The 23,376-nt window shown below is 41.8% G+C and overlaps 2 protein-coding genes across 7 annotated transcripts; both read left to right on the forward strand.

Annotated features, from left to right (window-relative positions):
- Nucleotides 1–604: 604 nt before the first annotated feature.
- On the forward strand, nt 605–10,672 carry ska3 (spindle and kinetochore associated complex subunit 3). 5 transcript variants are annotated; one of them, XM_061842077.1, is made up of 11 exons: nt 605–863; nt 959–1,050; nt 4,367–4,538; nt 5,943–6,354; nt 6,441–6,523; nt 7,495–7,691; nt 7,758–7,892; nt 9,598–9,726; nt 9,807–9,856; nt 10,035–10,156; nt 10,392–10,672. In XM_061842077.1, exons 1-11 carry the CDS (start codon nt 752–754, stop codon nt 10,550–10,552), a joined length of 1,665 nt encoding a protein of 554 aa, XP_061698061.1. In that variant the 5' UTR covers nt 605–751; the 3' UTR covers nt 10,553–10,672. The 5 variants fall into 5 exon arrangements, with proteins under 5 accessions (XP_061698061.1, XP_061698059.1, XP_061698062.1 ...); XM_061842075.1 differs by having other exon boundaries at nt 606–863; nt 5,937–6,354; XM_061842078.1 differs by having other exon boundaries at nt 606–863; nt 959–1,020; nt 5,937–6,354.
- A 4,631-nt stretch (nt 10,673–15,303) lies between these two features.
- LOC133512624 (uncharacterized) lies at nt 15,304–21,670 on the forward strand. 2 transcript variants are annotated; one of them, XM_061842416.1, is made up of 3 exons: nt 15,304–15,629; nt 18,536–18,711; nt 18,814–21,670. In XM_061842416.1, exons 1-3 carry the CDS (start codon nt 15,452–15,454, stop codon nt 19,792–19,794), a joined length of 1,335 nt encoding a protein of 444 aa, XP_061698400.1. In that variant the 5' UTR covers nt 15,304–15,451; the 3' UTR covers nt 19,795–21,670. The 2 variants fall into 2 exon arrangements, with proteins under 2 accessions (XP_061698400.1, XP_061698399.1); XM_061842415.1 differs by having other exon boundaries at nt 15,305–15,629; nt 18,536–21,670.
- The last annotated feature ends 1,706 nt before the right edge of the window (nt 21,671–23,376 follow it).

The raw sequence follows: 23,376 nt of genomic DNA on the forward strand, positions 1-23,376 counted from the left end.
GATATAAATTACCATTTGTTGGAACGTTCTATGATTTAAAAAAAATGGGAGGTGTGTGTTGTACATTTTTTGATGGAGCAATAATTTATTTCCTAAAAAATTCAATCATATATTTTCAAGGAAAAAAATGTTTTTGGAATACAGCGGTCTTTACTTTCAATAAAGTTGTATATTTTGGAGGGATGAGTTATATAGTATTTATATTTTTTAGAAAAAAACCGTATCTGTTAAAAGAATTATTATTTAAGTTGTATACATTCAAGAAATTTCAAGATTGTAATATGTTTCTTAGCTAAAAGGTTTGAGGTACTGACTTGATCTGATCTCCATGTGTATATTATTATTATTATTATTATAATTATGTGATCATTAAATAAACAACATAAACCCAAATGACACAACAGACTGGAGAAATAACGTGTTCACAAATGTTTATTCCCTAAGAAAAATCTTTTCCGGCTCTTTCAACCACAATTATTATTCATTCATATAATATACTATACAACGTCTACGAGTTACTATAACTACCCCAAAAGGGTGACGCTAACTACCTCACACGGTCGATAGGGGACGCTAACGTTGAAATATATATATTAAAAAAACAAAGCGGAAAAAAAGAAGAGGTTACATTTCCGGGTTGGAGGCAGCGGCGCCAAAAGCGAAAAGCTGGGCATCATTTTCTCCAAGTTAAGCTCAGGTGTTTCAAGTGTTTTCGTTCGCTCGTTATAGCCTTGACCAGAACGCTTTGAAAATGGACCCCAAGGCGGAGTTTTTTACCAAATTGAAGAAACTATGTGGGATGGTGGAAACGGAGGTAGCCCAGCTTCAGCAAACCTTCGAGAACCGTCACAACAGCGGCAGTGGTCAGTCACAAATATTCCCGGTGCCGTTACATTGGCGCAATGAAGGCAATAATATCGTTATATGGCTAATAATTCGGGGTTTTCTTTCCTCCAAGATGCAGCAGCGAAAGCCATGGGAGCCTTTGATGACTTGTACTCTGAGGCGTTAACCCTGAAGGTGAGGAACAAAGCAAAACAGACGAAAAAGGTGCCCACAAAACGTAGATTTGTGTTGAAAAGCTCAAAGACTAATCGATTTAAGTTGTACCAGTATGCAATTCCAATGATATAAGTGTTGTTTTCCTGTGAGAAATATTAAGTCGTGACTTTTTGAAACTGGTGTAAATGTGTCCATTTATGGCTAATGTCTTCAAGGTTGAAAGTGTTGACTGCATCACAAATTATGTCGGTGTTTTTATGATTACACCACCAGTAGGGACTGCCAAGGATTTTTTTTTAACTGGTTCAAATCTTTAATTTTAGGTACCAAATCATTCCTTGGACTGTAGGTAATGAGAAGATAACACCTTTTTTTTATTATCATTACCTACTAATATTGTTGGGCTACATGCTAAAAAAAGAAGAAGAAAACCACATGTGAAAAATGTGTACTTGTTTAATCCTTGTTTCTGTGTTTTTTAACTTTTCAGTCACGTCATACACTAATACATCAGATGATCAATTATCCCATCCTTTTATGAAATATTATCCAACAAGGAATAGGTTACATCTGTAATTTTCCTCAAGTTCGCCTATGAAAATTAAGCAAAAACTAGACTTCCTTAAGCTTTGAAAGGTCCTGTGACTACAAAGATTGACACCAAAGGCGTCTTAAACTTTTGGAAAGTCCACAGCTGACTGTTGGCAACGAGATGAATGTCACCAACTGTTTGTCCAAATGTGAGTACTGTCACTGGTTTGATGCTGCAAAAGGAATAAATGCAGTGAGATATAACTGGCAATGCAGCATCTAGTGTGCCAGAAAAATGTAGATTCAAAATTGATTTGGCATGCGGGCATAAAACCTCATTGAATATTAAATAAATTTTAGTTCATTGAATAATTAATGGGATTTACATTAACCTAGATTTTTACCAAACAATTTTATGAAGAGAGCCTCTATTAACTACAAAGTATTATGTGCAATATATTATCAATATGCATAATCAAATGTATGAAACTCACTTACCAATTACTTGGGCAAGTGCAAGATGTAAAAAAGAACTCAGATTTAAAAAAAAAAAAAACTAAGCATGGAACTTTCGCTGCTTCAGTAACACCTTGTTGATCACTTGCAGTAGATCTTTAGCAGTACTTGCACCTTAAACACTCAACATACTGATCCAACAGCATTCAATATGTCTGGAACTAACCTGGCAACAAGAAGCAGATATAAATATCCTCAATTGTCGCCCAAGGGTGTTGCATTTTTATCAAGTTCAGTGACAGGTTAAGAGGGATCACTATATCACAATTAATGCAGAAATCAATATAATTTACATGTTTCTGAAGGGCCATGTGCAGAATTTTTGAAGTAGAATAAACTAGTAAAAAGCCTGGAATTTCCTTATCGATCATCTTCATTCAGGACCACCTCGATCAGCCATATTTTTTTTCGGCACTGCATGCAGGGTATTAAACTGTCACATATTTATTCACCTCATACGGTCTAAAAATGTAACAGATTCACAACATAATTAGTTATTATGAAAGCTAACATCATAATTCATCCAATACTAACTGTATATGCGTGTTTCACACTGAAAATCATGCATAAAACAATCTTCAAACTTTCACGTCACATCAAAAATTCTTATTCTCATCACATTCCATCCAAACTGGAATACACATGGTCTTGAGGTTGTCCACAATGCATTGCACGAGGTCTCGGACCATTTTTCTAATTCTTTTCCTTTCGGGTTGTCCCGATTAGTGGTCGCCACAGCATGTCATCTTTTTCCATCTAAGCCTATCTCGTGCGTCTTCCTCTCTAACACCCACAGTCTAAATGTCCTCCCTCACAACATCTATTAACCTTTCCTTTGGTCTTCCTCTCACTCTTTTGCCTCGCAGCTCCCTCCTCAGCACCCTTCCACCAACATACTCACTCTCTCACCTCTGGACATGTCCAAACCATCGAAGTCTGCTCTCTCTAACCTTGTCTCCAAAACATCCAACTTTGGATGTCCCTCTAATGATCTTATTTCTAATCCTACCCAATCTGCTCACTCCAAGCAAGAACCTCAACATCTGTTCCTCCACCTGCTCCCTGCTTTCACTGCAGATCACAATATCATCTGCGAACATCATGGTTCAGGGGGAATCCAGTCTAGCCTCATCTGTCAGCCTTTTCATTACTACCGCAAACAGGAAGTGGCTCAGGGCGGATCCCTGATGCAGTCCCACTTCCACCTTAAATTCTTCTGACACACCTACAGTACATCTCACCGCTGTTCTACTGTCCTCATACATGTCCTGTACTATTTTAACATATTTCTCCGCCACACCGGACTTGCGTATGCAGTACCACAGTTCCTCTCTTGGTACTCTGTCATAGTCTTTCTCGAGATCTACAAAGACACAATGTAGCTCCTTCTGACCTTATCTGTACTTTTCCACGAGCATCTTCAAGGCAAATAATGCATCTGTGGTACTCTTTCTGGCATGGAACCATTCAAACGGCACAATTTCACGTCTGATGCCGATTTAGAACAAGTGTTTTGTGAACCTAAAATGTAGCGCTTCTACCGAGACCAGACTGCCAGCGCCCCTAGCGGCCATGGCAGTCACTACAGACAAACAAAATAGTGCTCCACAAAAGGTAGATTTGTTTAAAAATTCAAAGATCATTTTTTTTATTTATACCTGTATTGTCAGAAGTTGTTTCAAAGTAATTCCAATGATATAAGTATTATTTTCCTGTGATAAATATTAAAAGTCAGGACTTTTTGAAACTGGTGTAAATTTCTGGCTAATCTCGTAAAGGTTGAAGGTGTTGAATGTATCGCAAATTATGTAGGTGGTTTATACGGTTACACCACAAGGATAAAATGTTGATTTTGTTAAACTGATCTATTAAATTCGGAGGCACGGTAGATCAGCTGGTAAAGTGTTGGCCTCACAGTTCTGAGGACCCAGGTTCGATCCCACTCACAGCCCAACCTGTGTGGAGTTTGCATATTCTCCCTGTGCCTGCGTGGGTTTTCTCCGGGCACTTCGGTATTTTCCCACATCCCAAAAACATGCAACATTATTTGGACACTAAATTGCCCCTAGGTGTGATTGTGAGTGTGGCGGTTTGTAACTGTGCCCTGTGATTGGCTGGCAACCATTTCAGTACCCTGCCTCCTGCCCGTTGACTGCTGGGATAGGCTCCAACACTCCCCACGACACATGTGAGGATAAGCGTCAAAGAACATGGATGGATGGATGCTCTCTTAAATTCATGGTTACAGCTGCTACACATCCTTTCTGTCTTACTCATTGTACAAAGGAGTGTGAAGAGTGCTGTTTGTGTGTTGCAGGGTCAGCTGCAGGACACGCTGAATGAGCAGAAAGCACAGATGAAGGAAGTGGACGCTTTCATCCAGGCCTGCACAGCCATGCAGACCAAACTCATCCGTGACGTTCGCGTGCTCACAGAACATTGTGAAAAGTATGGATACCAAGCTCCCACAGACACAAGTCCACTTAATGGTGAGTAGTAGTGGTGACAGATTTATAACGACGTCACAAAGAAAACTGTAGACTTTGAAATACTCAGGGCTGCAATGGTGAGTGTGGTAAGGAAGTGAGTAAATGGATCCAAGCCGGTTAGGAAAGATGAAGGAAGGTGAAGAGAGTTTATAAAACAGCCATGATGTATGGATTAGGCAATGGAGAGGCAACAGGAAGCGGAGCTGTAGGTGGCAGAAATGAAGATGTTGATTGGTATAGTGATGAAAGACATAAGGGCAATTGGTGCTGGAGAGGACGATAGGAAATATGGAAAAAGGATGGCACGCTCTAGCCACCCCTTACAGGACAAGCCATTGGGAGATGGCATCTCCTACAAGGCCATTATGATTCTTTGTGAGCAGTTGAAAATATACTCTATTATGTAAATATTTGTAAAATAAGACATCAAATATACTGGAATCAAAATACTGTGGTGGTGGGTTGACATAATTCCCCTAAGGCCAGCTGTGATGTACGGATTAGAGACGATGGCTCTGAAGAAACAACAGGAAGCAGAACGGGAGGTAGCAGAAATGAAGATCTTGAGGTTCTCGTTTCAAGTGAGCAGTGGGATAGGATTAGAAATCAGCTCATTAGAGGGACAGCAAAAGTTGGATGTTTTGGAGACATGGTTAGAGAGAGCAGACTTCGATGGTTTGTACATGTTCAGAGACGAGAGAGTGAGTATATTGGTAGAAGGGTGCTGAGGATGGAGCTGCCAGGCAAAAGAACGAGTGAGAGAGAGAGAGACCAAAGAAAAGTTTGATGGATGTGGTGAGGGAGGACATGAAGGCTGTGGGTGTTCGAGAGGAAGATGCACAAGATAGGCTTAAGAAAGAGATGACACGCTGTGACGACCCCTAATCGGGACAAGCCGAAAGGAAAACAAAAAGAGCAACTAAGGGGCCTTTGCAGGCCACATTAATTTTTTTTTGGTGTACAGCTTAGAATTGACTTGATTTCTTCTGAACAACTTCTTTTATTTGACATTCTTTTAATTTCAGAGATGTTCTTTGAAGTCACTGTACAATAAATAACTTGTAAAGAAAGATGCTAAATCTGATACGGTCAACGGACGGATTGGCTAGCAACCGATATGATACGTGGCAGCGGTGCAGTGCCCGTGACGATGTTATGATTATTTATTACATATAAAATTGTAACATTACACATTGGAATGAAAATGCACAACAACCCCCCCTAGGAACATTGGCATATAATTATGCGATGCGAGGGGGAAAAACATGTTATTACATTCTATGGATTTGAGGATTTTTTTTTTCCTTTGGGGGGGTGCATATTATACTTGAGAAATGATGGCTACTCTAATCAAACCAACCATACTTTTAACTGTCGTTATTTGCATGATACCTGGAGCTGAAGGTGAGAAGTTGGCAGACAAAGAGTCGGATGAGACCACTCCAGCAGAAAACGAAAGAAAAGGTCAAGATGATGAGGAGTTGGCGTCGGGATGCAGCAAGTCACCAGTGCCACCTCCACCAATGGCCAACCGCGCTGAACCCATGCGCAGCCCCAAAATGTCTGACTTTGGCCTGTGCGAGCTGGAACTTCGTAGGAGGTTCTTGGAATGCAAAGAGGACCCTGCCGTGCCCGACGTGGGCCTCCCCCGCCAGGACATGCCTACGCCGCTGCCCCCTACCCCCAAGTTTATGCTGCACATGGACGATGACAAATTCCGCAGCCCGCAGATGATTGACTTTGGCATCTCTGAGGACACCATGTTCCCCAGCAGCGACTTCACCATGGATCTCTTCAGGAAGGACGCAGACAAAAGGTAACACAAAAATTTACATCATTTCATCCAGCCTCCATTTTTTTCACTTTTTTTTTTTTTTTTTAAGCATACTTGCTCCTCCACAGACAAGCGCAGAACCGGGACCTGCCAGCCCCAGCCCCAGTCCCAGCTACAGCTACAGCTCCAACTCCAAGTCTCAGTGAAGAAAGTATGCAAATGTTGCAATATCTGTCACAAAACTGATCATGATTATCGTTTTCACAATATTACAAAGTACAGGGCCACACACTGAAAATTTGAAAAGTAATTACACTCTGACAAAGTCATATTTCAAGCAAGAACTTTTTTTTTTTATCTTTAGAAAGTTTTTTTTTTTCCCCATAAAATGTTAGTTCTGAATCAAAAATGATTTTAGCTGTATATTTAAGAAAAATAGTTTAGGGATCATCGGCACAAAGCTGCAACTGTTTCTTCCTCAGTTTTGTGAGCTCTTGTGTGTGATCACGTGATTTCAAAAACGTTTAAAAAGTTTTTGCGCAGACTGAAATGGATTCATTGCATTTCCATTCATTTTAGATGTTTTGATATAAGAGCATGGTCATGAAGGAATGTCTATCTCAAAGAACTGCTGTATATTTAAAAACAAAAAAAGTACAGTAAGTTGCATTTTTGCTTGCTTGTATTTTTGAGAAAAGGGATGTGTATTTTCAATGTCCTATTTTAAGGCATTGTTTTCCAGTAAAAGTGCATAGTTTTTAAAAATGTTTGTAAATTTTGGGGGAAATGGTTGTATATTTTCAAGAGGAAAATTCTTATTTCTGAGGGGAAAACGGGGGGGGGGGTATATTGAGTTGGGAGGAGGAAAAAGCCACAAGGTTGAGGGTAAAAAAAAAAAGGGGGGCCCCTGCATTTTTGTGGAAGAAGGCACAGATGTCAGAAAGGAGTTGGATATTTTTCCAAATTAAAATTAATGAAGGAAGCTCTCTTTTCCAGTTATTAGTTAACATCATTTCATTGCCATTACAGTACTGGTCCCCTAAAATAGCCTTACGATGGGGGGTTACACTGCTACCGGTTAATTTTGCAAAACACATTTACAGAGACCTGTTTACATATACATACACACAAACTTTAAAAAGTACTTTTGAATGATTAGGCAACCATGTCTGTCATTGGTAGACGACCTGGTTTCTCCTGAGCCACCTGTGTTCTTTACGCCGGGGTTGGGGATAAAAAGAAATGGGCCTTGTTCCCCACCACCCCATGACGCCGCAGAGTTTCGTAGCAGCGCCGCCAAGCCTTCCATCCTCCCTGAATCCCCCGAGGTTCCGGTCTTCCAAACTCCCTCCTTAAAACATCTGCTAAGCAGCAAAAAGGTACAACTAATCAATAACAATGCCCACAAAGTACTGCAGTTCAATTTGGATTCATTTGTTTTGCAGCATAAGCCCCTTGTCCCGGAAAGCGGGGACAGCCATGTCATACCACGTCTTCTGAATCCTCTCGAAGGTGCCATCCAAGAGCGACCACACGCGTCTGAATACAAAGTGCCAGAATTATGCATCCCGGGTGTACAGGTGCTGCAATCCACTCTGGTCAATAAACGGGGAATTGGTTGACTATTATTTTGTTGCAAATCATGAGAAATCCTAAATGAATAACAATTGCAATTTCAACACTTCCCCCCCCCCCCCCATTTACATGTGCAACAAAGAATCTATATACAGATATATTTATAAAGCAACTGAAGTTCTACAAATCCTTTTAAATTCATGTTAATTTCGACATCAGTCAGGAAATCTTGACAATCTCAACTGGCTCATTGCACCATACTTACTGAAGTGGAAACTACTTGTGTAGTTATCTGCCTGCTGTGTTAACGTATACATAAAAATTCAAGTTGTGGCAGTGCATGGGGAAAAACAGGGTTCTACCAAACCAACCTTTTGTGAAATGAAACTGTTAACTGTTATTTTGTAAGTAAATCTTTGGGGATTTTCTAAAAAAAAGAAAAAAGAAAAGTTGGGGTTAGGTCAATGTTTCTTGAGATAAACTTTTTATTTACATAGGCTCTATTGCGTCTATAATGGGTGACCTGCAACCGGAGAGATTTAGTGTGATTTGACTTCCGACAGTGAGACAAAAAAAGAAATGTTTTTGCAAAGCGTATATTAACTTCTTGCTTCAACTGTATACACGCCCACGCAGTCTGTATATGGCTTCATCAAGCCGTGATCTCCAATGGAGTGGTCCACAGTAGCTTGTGAAGAAGTTGGAGTGAAGGCCAGCGCCTCCAAATCAGAAAAGGGTGAGGTTCCCTCTTAATGTCGGGGATGAGATCCTCCCCAAGGTGGAGGAGTTCATATAACCCGGGGTCTCGTTCACAAGTGAAGAAAGAATGAAATGGGAGAGAGTGACAGGTGGATCGGTCCAGTGTACAGAGTGATGCAGAGTTTGTATCTGTCAGTTTTGGTGGAGGAGCAAAGCCGAAAGCAGACGGTCTATTTACCGGTCAACCTACGTTTCTACCTTTTTATCTGAGGTCAGGTGAGGTGGTCTTCTAGGAGTGGCTCAGAATAGAGCCACTGTTCGGGCATCTGATTATGATTACTCCCTCCTTGGTGTGGTGCTTCGGACGTGTCCCACTGGGGTGAGAACCCTGGGATGACCCCCGGCACGCTGGAGAGACTATCCTCTGGGTGGTCTGGGAACATCAGGATTCCCCCGGAAGACCTGGAGGAATTTGCTCGGGAGAGGGAAGTTTGAGCTTCCTTGCCAAAGCTACTGCTCCCCCACCCTGATTACTGATAAGCGGACGAAAATGAGTGGATGACTGTGGGTTCTGTCACAGATTTCTTTTTTTTTTTTTTTTTTTTTTTAAATGGAAAAAATGTTTGTGGACCAGATTTTAGCACAAATTGTCCCCAGTTGCTTTTCGGATAAATTACTTTCTAGAGGGGTTGAAAAACTACCATTATTTTCTGCACTATAAGGCACACCTAAGAGACAGTGCGCCTTATATATGGATCAATATTTAGCCTTTCGCGCAGCCCATCTAATGGATGCATAATGTAGCCCCAACCTCTACTGGAACATCCATTCTATGGGCCTTTATATATGAAAAAAAGCTTTAAAATGGGGCGGTCACTGAAGGTGCACCTTATAATGCAGTGCGCCTTATAGTGTGGAAAATATGGTACTTTGTTTTTGTAAAGTGATCTATCACTCTTTTCACAGCCAAGACCTTTGTCAGATATTGCTAAATCCTCTTTACTTCCACAGGAGGACTTGAACTTGGATGGAGCCACACAGGACTTCTGTTTAAGCACCCCCCGAACTATGAGGGAGTTCGATGAGATGAACTCTCCCGAAATGCCTGATCTCAGCTCTGTCACGCAGGACATCTGCAAAGTGTGCAGCCGTCTGACGAATGTATATTTTCGTGTCATTGCGTCTTGCCTTGTTCAAGTATGTTTTGTGTATTGTGGTAGATCGTGTTGGAGTCTCAGAGGTCCCAGAAAAGAGCGGAACACAAAAACAGGTAATGGACCAATGTTTCCTTTGCAAAAAGTCCAGACATTTTGTTTTGGGTTTTTCCTCATTTTACATCTGTCCCGACGAACGTTTACACCTCTGTTCGGTGGACCGGCTTCTGTGATGAATATATATATATTTTTTTTTAGTTTGTCAAAACTGATACAGTGTGTTTGTGTTCCCAGATTCATTAACGTGGTATCAATGCAGGAGTTTTGCAGCTTGCCAGAGTTTTTGAAGGGGACTTCCCTGAACAACCTGAACCAGGCGGTCCACAACATCAACAAGTATTTGGCCAAGTGTCTAGGTCTGTTTGTGTTGATTTGGAACAGTTTCACTTCACTTTTTTCTCATGTTTGTTTTAGCAAACTGGATTAAATGACTAAATGAAAGTTCAAAATTGCCATGCTGCAAAAAGGTCAAAATTTGGCTTTGCAAAGGCTGTACTAAAGGCAAATGTAATTTTAGTTCCCTTTGAACTTTAGGTTAACGAATGAAGCAAAGGCCCTAATTTTCCTAAAACAGGATTTTGCATATTTCAGCGCCGGACACGTGCACGTATACGATGGAAGAACTGAAAAAGATGACAGACATGGACATCAGGGCACCCATTTACATGCTGTGCTTGACAGAGCTCAAGAGGTTGGAGAAGGTGGAAGGAGCGGTGAACGATGCGGTCTACAAGTTCAACCTAAGTAGCTGAGTGTTCAGGTTGTTTGCCATCATGGTCCTCATTTATTTGCACAACAGTTGTTTAAGGGCACCAACTCCATGTGTGTAGTAAAAATCTGATATATGTAAAATATAATTCCATGCTACAGAATTTGTACAAAGTCTGGATTTTCCATGAGTGTATTGTACATATCCAGTGAAATTGCACATGTCTACCTGTTCTTTGAATGTTTTTCTGCTCGTGAAATGTCACTGCAATATAAACATTTTAATATTATCTGTGAACCCTCAAAAAAAAATTTTGAACATAATTGATGAAGGGTTTTACAACTAAATCCATATTTTTTTTTTTTTTTTTTTACACAAATGTTTATTTTCTAGGACTCAAAATTTGAATGCGATCTTTTTTGTAAAATGGTGTAACAAATATAAGGCAGCAAGATGACACCCCACAGTTCAGTGAACTCTACTTACAGGAACGCAAGGACGGGATCTACATTTAGTCACTCGTGGGTTAACAGCCAGAACATGATGAAAGACTGGACAGAATTACAATGGTGGGAGCAATGGCATGTGACTCACTCACGTTTACGTACACGGTTCCCTTGACGGACCACAATTGGCATCTATCAGTTTAGTGTCTTTGGTGAAGTGGACTGAGAATGGTGTGCTTGTTTACGATAGGTACTGTTCTGTGTAGGAATGTCAAGTCTGCATTAAGTTGGTCATTTAATTTGTCTTCAACTACAATACTATTGAAGTTCATGTTGATGACACCATTCTATAACTCACGTGGCATAAATTACCAAGTAATGGGTCGAGTTAAGTTTGTGGGGTTTTTTTTCGCCTGTGGATGAGTGAGGCCACTTGGCAGCTAGCTGATGAAAGTAACTAGTTACTTTTGAACTCAAGTCATCAGTAAAGTAACAGTTACTTTTAAGTGCAGGTAATCACTAAAGTAACTAAGTTACTTTTTTCAAAGTAACAACACTGTCTGGGGTGTGAGGCAAACATTGATCAGGATTTCTCAAAAAATGAGGAAAACTGATGTCATCTGGTGTATCCTCTTCGCCCCTTTTATGATTAAACCTGAGCAGGCTGGATTTTAAAATACACTGATAATTAACACCTCCGACAACAGCTTAAAGAGTCTCGCAGGGGCTGTCCTGCTCCTGAAGTCCTGAGATTGTAGACTGCGATGATGACTCTTCCCCGTCTTGTTTTGCGTTCTCGGTTTCACCCTGTTCTTGGTTCCAGGAAAAGTTTGGTTTCTCGCTTTTCACTCTGACGGGCAAGGGAATGCCTGTTTTGGGGTCTTTGTAGCTCTCAAGATGACTGATCAAAGCATCCAGTAGGGTATTGGAGAATTTCTTCATAGCGGCATTGAAGTATTCCTCCAGGATGAGCGGGGCCTTTTTCTGCTGTGTTTCGTCTCCCGAATCCTTGTGCAGAACGATTTCCTCTAATGGACTCAAAGACGACTGACCGCTTGGTTCCTCTTGTGCTGGTGAGCTCTTTAATTTTAACAGTGTGCCTTCTTCTGTCTCATGACCATCCTCCACAGGGTCCTGATCGGGGGAAATTTTTTCTGGTGTCATAGTTGCCTTAGGGATGTCATTGGGATTTTCTGGAATGCTCTCAGATGTTTCAGGAATGCTCTCAGATGCTTCAAGAATTTGCTCTGTGCTCTCTTTTTGTGGCGACAAACATGAGGTTTTACGTTCAACATCACTGTTGTGATCATCAAGCAGATCATCCCTACAAGGGGAAATCAGTGCAGGTGTTGTGACTATTTCCTGTTCTACTCGAGGTTCTGATGACAATGGGCCCCTGGACGTGGCCGCTATGATGCCATCTTTTTCAACTTCAAGATCTACCCCATCACAATGGGTCGTCAAGACTGGTGTCTCATCATCTTTAGCCTCCTTTGTTGGTGAAGAACTCAAGGATTTGGATTCACTTTCCTTCTCTTGTTCAACATCTTCCACGTTATCCAAGCCTTGTCCAGGGGAGAGGACTGGAGTCGAATCTTGAAGCCGCTCCGCACATGGTGAAGCGGTTAAGGATTTGGATACCTGGTCATTTGGTTCAACATCTTCCACAAGGTCAAACTCCTGGCTAGTGAAGATTGGAACCATAGTCTCATTTGAACTTTCCTCCTCTCCTGGTGATGGGCTCAAGGACTTTAATGCCTTGACATCTTGAGTTATGTCATCTTCATCTTGTGACAAATCTTGCGTAAGATCTAAACCTTCACACATGGGCAGTGAGACTGCTGTCACAGCTGCATCTTCCTCGTCCGGTGGCGATGGGCTCAGAGATTTGTAGACCATGTCATCATCAGCTTCTTCCTCATCCTGAAGATAGAACGCCTCGCAAGCATCTGCCGTCTCATCTGCATTCTGCTCCTCCGGTGGCAACGGGCTTGGCGATTTTGACACGTCTTTGCCGTTTACCTCGGTGGCTTGCTGGATATCGTCATCCACACATGGCGAAGTTGGGCAGAACATCTGAAGCCCCGCATCCTGTTCTGAGGGTTCTGGGGTGGAATCCTTTCTCAAATCAAACCCCGATTCTGGCTCTTCAGTGGAATCCTTGGCCAAATCAACACCAGTTTCTAGTTCTGGGCTTGAATCCTTCCGCATATCAAAACTGGACTCAAGTTCTGGGCTTGAATACTTGCACAAATCAGAACCAGACTCTAGTTCTGGGCTTGGCTCCTTGGGCAAGTCAAACCCCAACTCTTGGCAAGGAGAGGGGCCCAATTCTAGTGCCACCTCTGCAGTCTGTTCCCCCTGTGGTGATGGGTTTAATGATTTTATCTCTTTCTGTCGTTCATTTTCATCTACCGTAAGCTCCACATTTCCACTAGGGGACATCCGAGGTGGGGTCCCAGTACCCTCAGTGTCACTCCACACAGGTGTGTCTGCAGACGCTTGAACACACGACTCATTTTGCAAGTGCTTTCGGGTGGGATCGATGCACAAAACAATGTTACCGTCTTTTAGCGCGGGATCGTTGTAACGGTCCACGTGACGGACTAAGCCCTGGTAGATGGTGATGGAGGCCATTTTTATAGCCGCCTGAATTTCAGGATTCAAGTGGATCGAGCTGGGCGAGGACACTGGAGAACCACCATCATCTTCCTCTGAGGGTTTCCTAGTAGACTCCCTGCGTGAAGCAATTAAGGTGGAAATTTTTTCACTGTTTTCCTCAGATGACAATCTGGAATAATTTGACACTAGCCTCTCCAATATTACGCCACTATCCTCCGCTTGGCACAATTCTTGACTGGCTGCGCTCCAGTTGGCCCTGATGGCAGCGTGGATGTCGTCATCCGAACACACCGTACTGGGACTCGCTGCGTCGGAGCAGCTCCCGTTCCTTGAGGGTCCGGACATCAGATCCTTTTGCAAGACCTCCTTAGCAAGAGAAGACCGTTCTCCAAGATCTGCTCCCTCCAAATTGCTGGGTAGTCCTTCCTCACCGAAGTTCAGCCCGTCCAGAAGCCCGGAGAGGAGCATGTTCGTAAATTCATTTGCGTCAGAAAAAAATGGGTTGCTGTTTGATTCCATCGCCCTGTCTGTCATCTTTTCTAAAGTTTCTTGCACTCAGAGTAACAAAAAAATAAATTAATCAATTCTGACATTCAAGTCAAACTTTTATCGACTGATGCTGACCCCAACATCAATTTTGGTTTCCCCAAACTTCCAACTCCCGCGCGACTGAAATGTAGACCTTTATGACTCCAAACATCCAACCTTCGATGATACGACTCCGGCCTTTATGATTTGGGACATTTAGCCTTAGATGACTGCAGTTTAGTCGCTGTGACTGTGGAAACCAGTTCACGTCCGATGACAAAAGCCTTTATGACTTGAAACATCCAGCTTAGTCAAAACATCATCATGCTTACATCACGGCCACCATCACCTGACCATGAATTTGATGACCGCAAAGTCTGTTGCTGTTTTGGGTGATCTGAAAATTAAGAAGTATGTACGTAACATATTCTCGGTGTCATGTTATTTCTTATTGAATAAGACATTTATGGTGGGTAAACATGGCTCGCGGTATTTCTGTCCACTGTCTTAAAAAAAAAAAAAAAACAAGATTAAGATTAATTGTCCCTACACAACCCTTCGCTTATCAAAAAAGCAAATACAACTGACATTTCTTAACTGCTGATACATTTTTATAGCACCCCCCACCCCATATTAACTTGTATCAACTTCCACAGAAATTATACAATCAAAAATGTGGTTCGCCTTGTAACCAACGGTGAATAGCTGACTTCCTGTGTATTCTTTGCGAACAAACATAACCAGGATTGATGACATGATTGTTTGAAGTTGAACTTCCTAAAATTTGCTGTCTTTGGACAAAGTTCAATACATGAACTTTATGCTTAACAACTGCACATTGCTTCTACAAATAAAACTGCTCACAACATTAACAGTATAAACAACCAAATATTAAATTATATGGCTGTAGTTTGTGAGATTGTCATATTTAATTTTCACACTTTATGCTCGAGCAGCTGTCATGTCAATCTTTAGTGTTTAACAGGTTGCTCCAAAAGTTAGATGTAATGCTGTTTATAAATAAGATACCCACAATTTCAATAGCTATTTTAAACAGTAGCATTTACCAGGAAAATGAAAAAAACTAATAATGCACAAAAGGGGTAATTTTTTGTCGATTAATTTTATATTTGCCGTTTTATGTTACTTGCACTTAGTCGTTCATCACCAATATATGACGTAGGTGTCGTGATGACGTCAGACGTAACATCGCTCCTCCCCCTCACGCTCTCGGGATGGCCGCCATTTTGGGAGTCAAAAACACTCGCCGTTAGCAATACCTGCTACAGCAGCTAACGGGCTAAGTTGGGCTCGCCAAGCTCCACGCACTCCCCCGGCGGCTGGCTATGGTTCACACCTGTGTGGTGGCTGGCTGTAGGAACCGCAGGACGCCTGGCACCGGCCTGTCCTTCTACCGCTTCCCGAGGGACCCCGAGAGGAAGCAGCGGTGGATCGCGGCCGTCAACCGCCAGGGTTGGGCGCCCAATGACGGCAGTCGACTGTGCAGCACCCACTTCATCTCCGGTTATAATTTCATTTCACCTCCTTCACCCCCCACCCCCCTTTGTTTATATTTTCGCATCGTGTTAGCCTCTTTTAATCTTGTTTGCTGGGTGTTTTTATATTTCACTGAGGAAAGACTTGGGAGCACACTTTATTCTTTGTTTTAGATACATTTCATCACAGGACAGGATATAAGATAAACATTCTGGATATAAGATAAACATTCTTCGTCCAGATGTAATTTGGATCCTAAACTAGGAAGCTACGCATATAACTTACACACAGTTGTGCTCACCATTAATTGCATCTTTTTGTAGGGGGGGGGTGTAAATATATTTACAGAAATGATTGGAAATGTATCAAACTTATATCATCAGGATCTTTATCAGTCTTTTTTCTCATGTGGTTATTATCTCCCACTCTTAATTTGCTCTTTCTTCAAACTCTTCAACATTTGTAGTTTTTTTTTTCCCCTAATGGCAGATTTCAGTTCCCACTGAAGATTTTCAATTGAATCAAGATCAGCAATCATTGCAGGCCAATTTAAAATGCTCTCAGTGAAATAATAGACTAATGAGTTAAGAATAAATAAAATATAAATAACATGCTCTGTCTAAAATATGTACAGTGAAGAAAATAAGTATTTGAACACCCTGCTTTAATGCAAGTTCTCCCACTTGGAAATCATGGAGGGGTCTGAAATGTTCAGCGATAATCTAAAAAGAAAAATTCAGAAATCACAATGTATGATTTTTTTTTTTTTTTTTTTAACGATTTATTTGTGTGATACAGCTCCAAATAAGTATTTGAAATCATGCACGGCACGGAAGGCTCCCCTGCTTAAACCAGCACATATCAAGGCCCGTTTTAAGATTGCCAATGACCATTTGGATGATACAGAGGAGTCATGGGAGAAAGTTTTGTGGTCAGATGATAATTCCACTAAGCATGTTTGGAGGAAGACGAATGATGAGTTCCATCCCAAGAACACCATTCCTACTGTGAAGCATGGGGGTGGGAGCATCATGCTTGGAGGTGTTTTTCTGCACATGGGACAGGACGACTGCACTGTATTAAGGAGAGGATGACCGCGGCCATGTATTCTGAGATTTTGGGGAACAACCTCTTTCCCTCAGTCAGAGCATTGAAGATGGACTGTGGCTGGGTCTTTCAACATGACAATGACCTGAACCACACAGCCAGGAAAACCAAGGATTGGCTCAGTAAGAAGCATATCTAGGTTCTGGCGTGGCCTAGCCAGGAAAATATTTGGAGGGAGCTGAAACTCTTGTGTTTCTTGGCGACAGCCCAGAAACCTTTCTGTTCTTGAGAAGATCTGTGTGAAGGAGTGGACCAAAATCCCTCCTGCAGTGTGTGTAAAAATGGTGAACAATTACATTAAACTTTTGACCTCTGTAATTGCAAACAAAGGTTACTGTACCAAATATTAACATTGGTTTTCTCAGGTGTTCAAATACTTATTTGCGGCTGTATCGCACAAATAAATCGTTAAAAAAAATCATACATTGTGATTTCTGGATTTTTTCTTTTTAGATTACCTCTGTCACAGTGGCCATGTACCTACGATGAGAATTTCAAACCCCACCATGATTTCTAAGTGGGAGAACTTGCAATATAGCAGGGTGTTCAAATACCTGTTTTCTTCACTGTACATTGTGCCTTGTACTATTGACAATATAACCAATATGGTTAATCTCGCTAATGTTATATTCAATATACATAGGTCTGTGATATTAACATTGTGAGCAGCAATGTACACAGTTGAGTATCATGGACAGTATCTTAAATTATAGACATATATCAAGAGTGTAGCAGAATAATAAATACATGTAAATGTACACAGTGTTGCAAGGGCAAGGCGAATACTGTGCTCAAAGCACAGCATATACCAAAACATCTCTGCAGGAGGCTTTCAAACTCCTTTTCAAATCTCCCTGCTCAGCCTGAAATACACCGCAAAGTGCTTTATCTGGAACTTGAGACGAAAAAAACAAGCTTTAAACTCCGAAATCCTGCTGTGAAGTTAGTATGGGATATACCCATTCCCTTTGCTTTGTGTTTGCTGGTGCGTCACTTCCACTCTCATAAATAACCAGTTATAGGGCTTTCTTGTTCAACGTTTACAAAATAGCTACGGCCAAATTGCAGGCCACTCAGCACGGAAAGCCTCCCGATTTCCTTTTAGGCTGCTACGACACTGGTTCCAAATACGCGCAATGTCCGGATTGGATGGTGTAGCGTAATTTTTCTTTATGCTTTGCCACAAGGACCTTTCATACTATGCAGTGTGAAACACAGTTAAAAAAAAAAACTACTTTAAACTACTATGTGTTTTACTTTGAATACTATGTTGCAGGCAGCATTAAAACATGCACGTGCAAAAGTGCAACTATATGAAATTTTTACTTGCACTCTAAAAAAGGGTTGCATGTTTCAACCATTTTATTTCCAGTCTCGAGCCCTGCTTCAGTTGATCAATTGCATTATCGGAGTTGTAGCATTAACTGTGATTGTGCTTTTAAAGTTGTTTTGTACCATAATTGCCGGCCTATAGAGTGCACCTGGTTATAAGCCTCACGCAGTACATTTGTAAAGGAAATCCCATTTGGTACATAGATAGGCCGCAGGTGTGTAAAAGCCACAAGTGCCCACATTGAAACAGGAGATATTTACAAAGACACTGGGAGAGTTTAACGCTAGTGCCGCCGTGCTAATCCTAGCACCGCTGTACTAACAGGGCCCGTTAAAAAAAACATACTGGTGAAAATCACTGATCACTTAGTGTCACATTGGACGGTGCTGCCATTTTCTGTCACAAAACTGGATCGATTTTTATTTATTTATTTATTTATTGGATTGGTTTTGAATTTTGGATTGATTTCTTTATTTGTTCTTTTCTCATGCAGGTAAACAAGTGAAGAACCCTCGTTCACCAGACTATGTTCCTTCTGTGTTTACGCCCCTTTCTCTTGACATGAAAGAGCCAAATCCACCAGAGGTCCCAGACAAGCAGGAAGCTCGCGTGGAGGCAGCCAATGCCCTGCTCTTCCTGCAGTGTCAGGGTGGGTCCGAACCAGAAGAGGCAAGTCCAGTTAAGGCCAACGTCGAGGGTAGCGGGTTATTGCTAACGGATGATGACGATGAAGAATCTTTGAGTGATGACAAGGATGAAACATTTTCACAGACGTCCATCGTCAACTTTGATGATGTTTTCAAAGCACTCAGACGGGAAAATCGAGCTCTGCGCGAGTCAGTTGAGAAGATGTCCCTGTCAGAGAACTGCCTGAGGAACGACGCCGAGAAGGTGAAGTTCTACACAGGCCTGCCAAACTTCTTTGTGCTAGAGACGGTCATGCTGCTCTTGTCACCGCACATGGATGCCATCAGGAATGCCAAGCTGTCGAAGTTCCAACAGCTTCTGCTCACACTCATGCGTCTGCGCCTGGACCTGCGCAATCAGGACCTGGCCTATCGCTTTGGTGTCAAAGTGGGTACAGTGGTCCGTACTGTGAACCATGTGATCAACATCATGTCTTCCACCCTGGTTCCCACTGCTGTCTTTTGGCCCTCCCGAGCCGAACTGCGGAAGAACCTCCCTGCAGCCTTGCATTCCTCCTGCCCGGACTGCGCTGTCATTGTCGACTGCTTCGCTGTACCTTGCGAGGGCCCTGTCATCAAGGACAACGAGAGGGGTGCAGCAGCAGCAGCTTGCAACGTGTTGAACTATCTGATTGGTGTAGCCCCGCAAGGTGTCGTCACTTTTGTTTCCAGAGGTGTCCTGGGAAACTTCAGCCCTCGGAACCTGGCTCAGGGTTCTGGATTTCTGTGTAAGCTTCTCCCGGGCGACGTGGTTTTAGCCAGCCGGGACCTGGACATCTCTGATGCAGTGGCTGCCCGTGGGGCTCGCTTTGACATCGCCGGCTGCCCTGAAGACGGCTCGAGTCAGAGGGCGGAGGGCTCGCCGCCCGAAACACTGGATGTGCAGGCTCATGTGGAGAGAGTAGTGTCAATGGTGAGGCAGAGGTACACCATGCTCACCGGCCCTGTGGAAAGGGCATTCACCACGACCGCAGAGCGCACCTCCAACCTCTCGACATTTGACAAGATTGTACAAGTAGCTTGTGCCTTAAACAACTTGTGTATCTCTGCTGCACCTCTCGAGTGACCCTTTTTGTTTTTTCCTCGAGTTACTCTATTAGCATTTGTTAGGCACAGTCTTAGGACCATTTAGTCTGGTATAATTCAAGTCTCGGCTGATTAGTTGGATCGTAAACTGTCTGATTGGCAGTCTCACCTTCATCTCCAGTTAGGTTCTGGGAAGCAGCAACACTCAGAACCTGGTGGAGGGTTGCAGATTTCTGCACAAGCTTCTCACCCAGGTGTGGAAGTTCTGGCCAGGTACATGGACATCGCTATCTTAATCTGTTGTATTTGAACTCCTTACTATTGCCTGGGCAAAGAATAGGTACAGGAATGCCTCATAATGTCATAAATAGTCATATTTACATACTCACCTTTGTCTCAGGTTTAGTTCTAGGAACTGTCATCCCTCAAAACCTGGTGGAAGGTTCAGGATTTCTGTGCAAGCTTCTGGGTGACATTCTGACCAGCCGAGATCTGTACATTGCCGGTTCCAAGGAGCTGGGATGTCAGGATCTCTGGTCGATATCAGATATTCTAGGGATGTCACCGTAGTCGCGGTCTAGTGTAATTAAACTTTAGTTAGTCTTCCCGGGACATATAGAAGGAACAAGGTCGGGAGCAGCCTGTAAGATCTCAAACTTCTCTGATGGGAGTGGTGACCTTCATCGTCAAGTAGTTTGGGATTTCTCCAGCCCTCACAAGAAGAGCCAAGGTTACGGATTTATGTTGATGCTTCTCACGGGTAATGTGCTGCTGGTATTCTGGAATCTGGACATCAGTAGTCTCCCGGCCATCAACGGGGCCTTGGTTTGGGATTCCTGGCCACAATGAAAATGATATTCAGGTTGTGCAGACCCACATGGACAAAGAGGAGTCATCTCACCCCGATCATATGAGTCGATTGTGCCTTCAACTTTTGTATCTATGCTGCTTTTCTCCAGTATCTTGTTCCACATCTTTGCAGTTCATTCCTATCAAAGTCTTGTGTGGCTCTCAAATCCAACTGCTCCCTGATATTAGTCCAATTTGGTTGGGGGGGGGTGGAGAAGACAATTCACCCTCTGTCCGATCAAGTTTATTTTGAGTGTACGATATATGTTGATGTAAAATTGATGTCTTCCAGAAGAGGTGATCTGTTTACTTGTAGTACCGTTTCAATTGCCAGTCTGTACAGCAAACTTTGGTGTTTATATTTTCGCAATCAATGAGAGGAGGTGCAGATGTTCCACGGCTTGCTTTGCCAGCAGGGAATTGGGCCAAATTAACCCCAGAAAGCAAATTAGAGGTCCAGAGCAACAGTTCTCATGATGATGGAGTACGATTTTTGACACAAGCAAACTCGTTAGTATACCTAACGTAGCAAAGTGGTATTACAAGTTATATTTTTCAGCACTTTAGTCATAATAATCACTCCATTAAAGAGGAACTAAACCCATACAGTATTCCAAATGTGCAGATTTATAAGTGTGTGAATTCAGGAGATTGGGACTTTTTTTCAGGCAATTCCTGCTCTTTATTCACTAACAAAACCATCCAGTTAATAAATATTCAGGAGCAACAGCCTACATGTTCCGTATCATTACATGTGAAAGGGTTAGACTATAAATCGTGATTATGATGAAAATTGTGATGATCTACACGTACCTATAGTTTGGGGTATTTCGATCTGATCACGTATTTGAAAATTGTTTGATCAAACGGGTGTCAAACGTATTGGTATCGTTTGAAAAAGATTAGTTTTATTAATTTTCTGGAATTTTGAAATTTACAAAGTGATACAATAATAGAAAGGTACAAAGATGTTGATATAATTGCTTACTTTTATACCTAATAATTTTTCTGCGTTATTTTAGTATAGCTAATGAGTGTCCCTCTCTCTCTCTCTCTCTCTCTCTCTCTCTCTCCTCTCTCTCTCTCTCTCTCCTCTCTCTCTCTCTCTCTCTCTCTTCTCTCTCTCTCTCTCTCTCTCTCTCTCTCTCTCTCTCTCTGTCCCTCTCTCATTCTATCTATCTATATACACACACTCCGGAAAAAAAATATTTTATAATGAACGATTCTGCAAGACGAAAAGACCTGATATGTCACAATGATAAAACTTATCATCAGTAGTTTTGGAGGATTTTATTATATTTTGAAGGTAGTGCACTTAATATTAAGGCAGTATCGACCAGTTATTTCTTCAAAAAGGGAACAATATACCTAATTATACTGAAATTAGAAAGAACTCATCTCAAAATCTAATAGAATTTGAAAGAAAATAATTGTTTTGTTTTTTTTCATCATGAACAGCAGTTCAAATATAGCAAATGTTCCCACATGAATGCTTGTCTGGAGTCAAATGGGATAGGCTTCTGTGACCCTAGTGAGGATCAGCGATATGGGAACTGAATATTCTGGTATTTGTTTTAAAGAAATAATCATGTTAGTCCTAATTGAGCTAAAACATGTTTTTCGTCTGATTTAATCTCAGGCAGTCTGCCAAGAAAAAGCACCAGTCATGGCTAAAAAAAAAAATAAATTGCACCACCTGAAGTTTTTAGCCATGACTGTACCTGCTGTTCCTGTTGTGAGTACCTTGGCCTCTGAAGGGGGGAAGTGTGTTGTGGCTGCTTACATAGAGTGGCACACTTTCTTAAGGCTAAAAGAAAAAGTAGAAGAAACTGGCAACATATCATTAATATAACTTGTTTTCCCAAGATTACGGAGAATACACCAGATGAAAGTTTTTCACATCACCATTTTTCTCACTAAATATACTGTCATTCCAAAGGTGCTATTGAGCTGAAAATTTCACCAGATGTTGGGAAAAAAAACAGTAATCTATATGTACGAAGGATGTCGCATGAATAAGATCCGAAATTAAGTTTTATGTAAAAAAAATGTGAAATGACACTGGGGAAAAAGTATAGGAAAAATGAAGAATAGGAGGTACAAAAAGGCATGGAAAGCTAACACCTAAAAAAGAAAATAAATCAATCTAGCCCCTTGCAAGTGGAAATTAATATCATCTGATTTAGTTCTTATTGATAGCATACAAAAAAGGTCTCTTTGCCAAGAAGGCAAGATACATCTCACGATCGCTAAGAGCAGAGAGCTATCTCAAGACCGTCGCAAAGTAATTGTTTCAAAACATAACGATGCCATCGTTTACCGCCGCATATCAAAGTGTCTAAAGCTTCCAGTGAGCACGGTTGGGGCCATAATACGTAAGTGGAAAGCCAATCATACCACCGTAATTTTGCCACAATCAGGTCCTTCTTGCAAAATTTCTCACAGAGGGGTGCAAAGAATAATCAGAAGACTTGTCCAAGAGCCAAGGACCACCTGGGAAATACCCCACCTCGAGGACTTGCAAACAAAATCCTCTGGACCCTCCACATCCTGGTCACCAGCTCTTGCCTGTATTATATTGCCTGCCTGTGTGTGTTACTATTCAGACTTTGTGCGAATATTCATTATTCAAAGGTAAATTCCTAAGGTGATCTATAGCTAACAATGTGTCTTATACGTGTAATTAATTTCTGTTGTCTTTAGTTTCTCACTAAACTCCAACTGATGTGTCATTAAATATCTTAAGGCACGCTCAGGGAGGGCAGAATAACAC

Source organism: Syngnathoides biaculeatus, chromosome 14, assembly GCF_019802595.1.
Source record: "Syngnathoides biaculeatus isolate LvHL_M chromosome 14, ASM1980259v1, whole genome shotgun sequence".
Taxonomy (NCBI): domain Eukaryota; kingdom Metazoa; phylum Chordata; class Actinopteri; order Syngnathiformes; family Syngnathidae; genus Syngnathoides; species Syngnathoides biaculeatus.

Bases quoted from the DNA above. Each gene is read 5' to 3' on its own strand.
- ska3 (XM_061842075.1), top strand. From the start codon at position 752: ATGGACCCCAAGGCGGAGTTTTTTACCAAATTGAAGAAACTATGTGGG. The intron at 6,524-7,494 runs GTATGCAAATGT...TGTCATTGGTAG, and splicing joins TCCAAGTCTCAGTGAAGAAA to ACGACCTGGTTTCTCCTGAG. The intron at 7,893-9,597 runs GTGCTGCAATCC...TTACTTCCACAG, and splicing joins TATGCATCCCGGGTGTACAG to GAGGACTTGAACTTGGATGG.
- LOC133512624 (XM_061842415.1), top strand. From the start codon at position 15,452: ATGGTTCACACCTGTGTGGTGGCTGGCTGTAGGAACCGCAGGACGCCT. The intron at 15,630-18,535 runs GTTATAATTTCA...TTTCTCATGCAG, and splicing joins CAGCACCCACTTCATCTCCG to GTAAACAAGTGAAGAACCCT.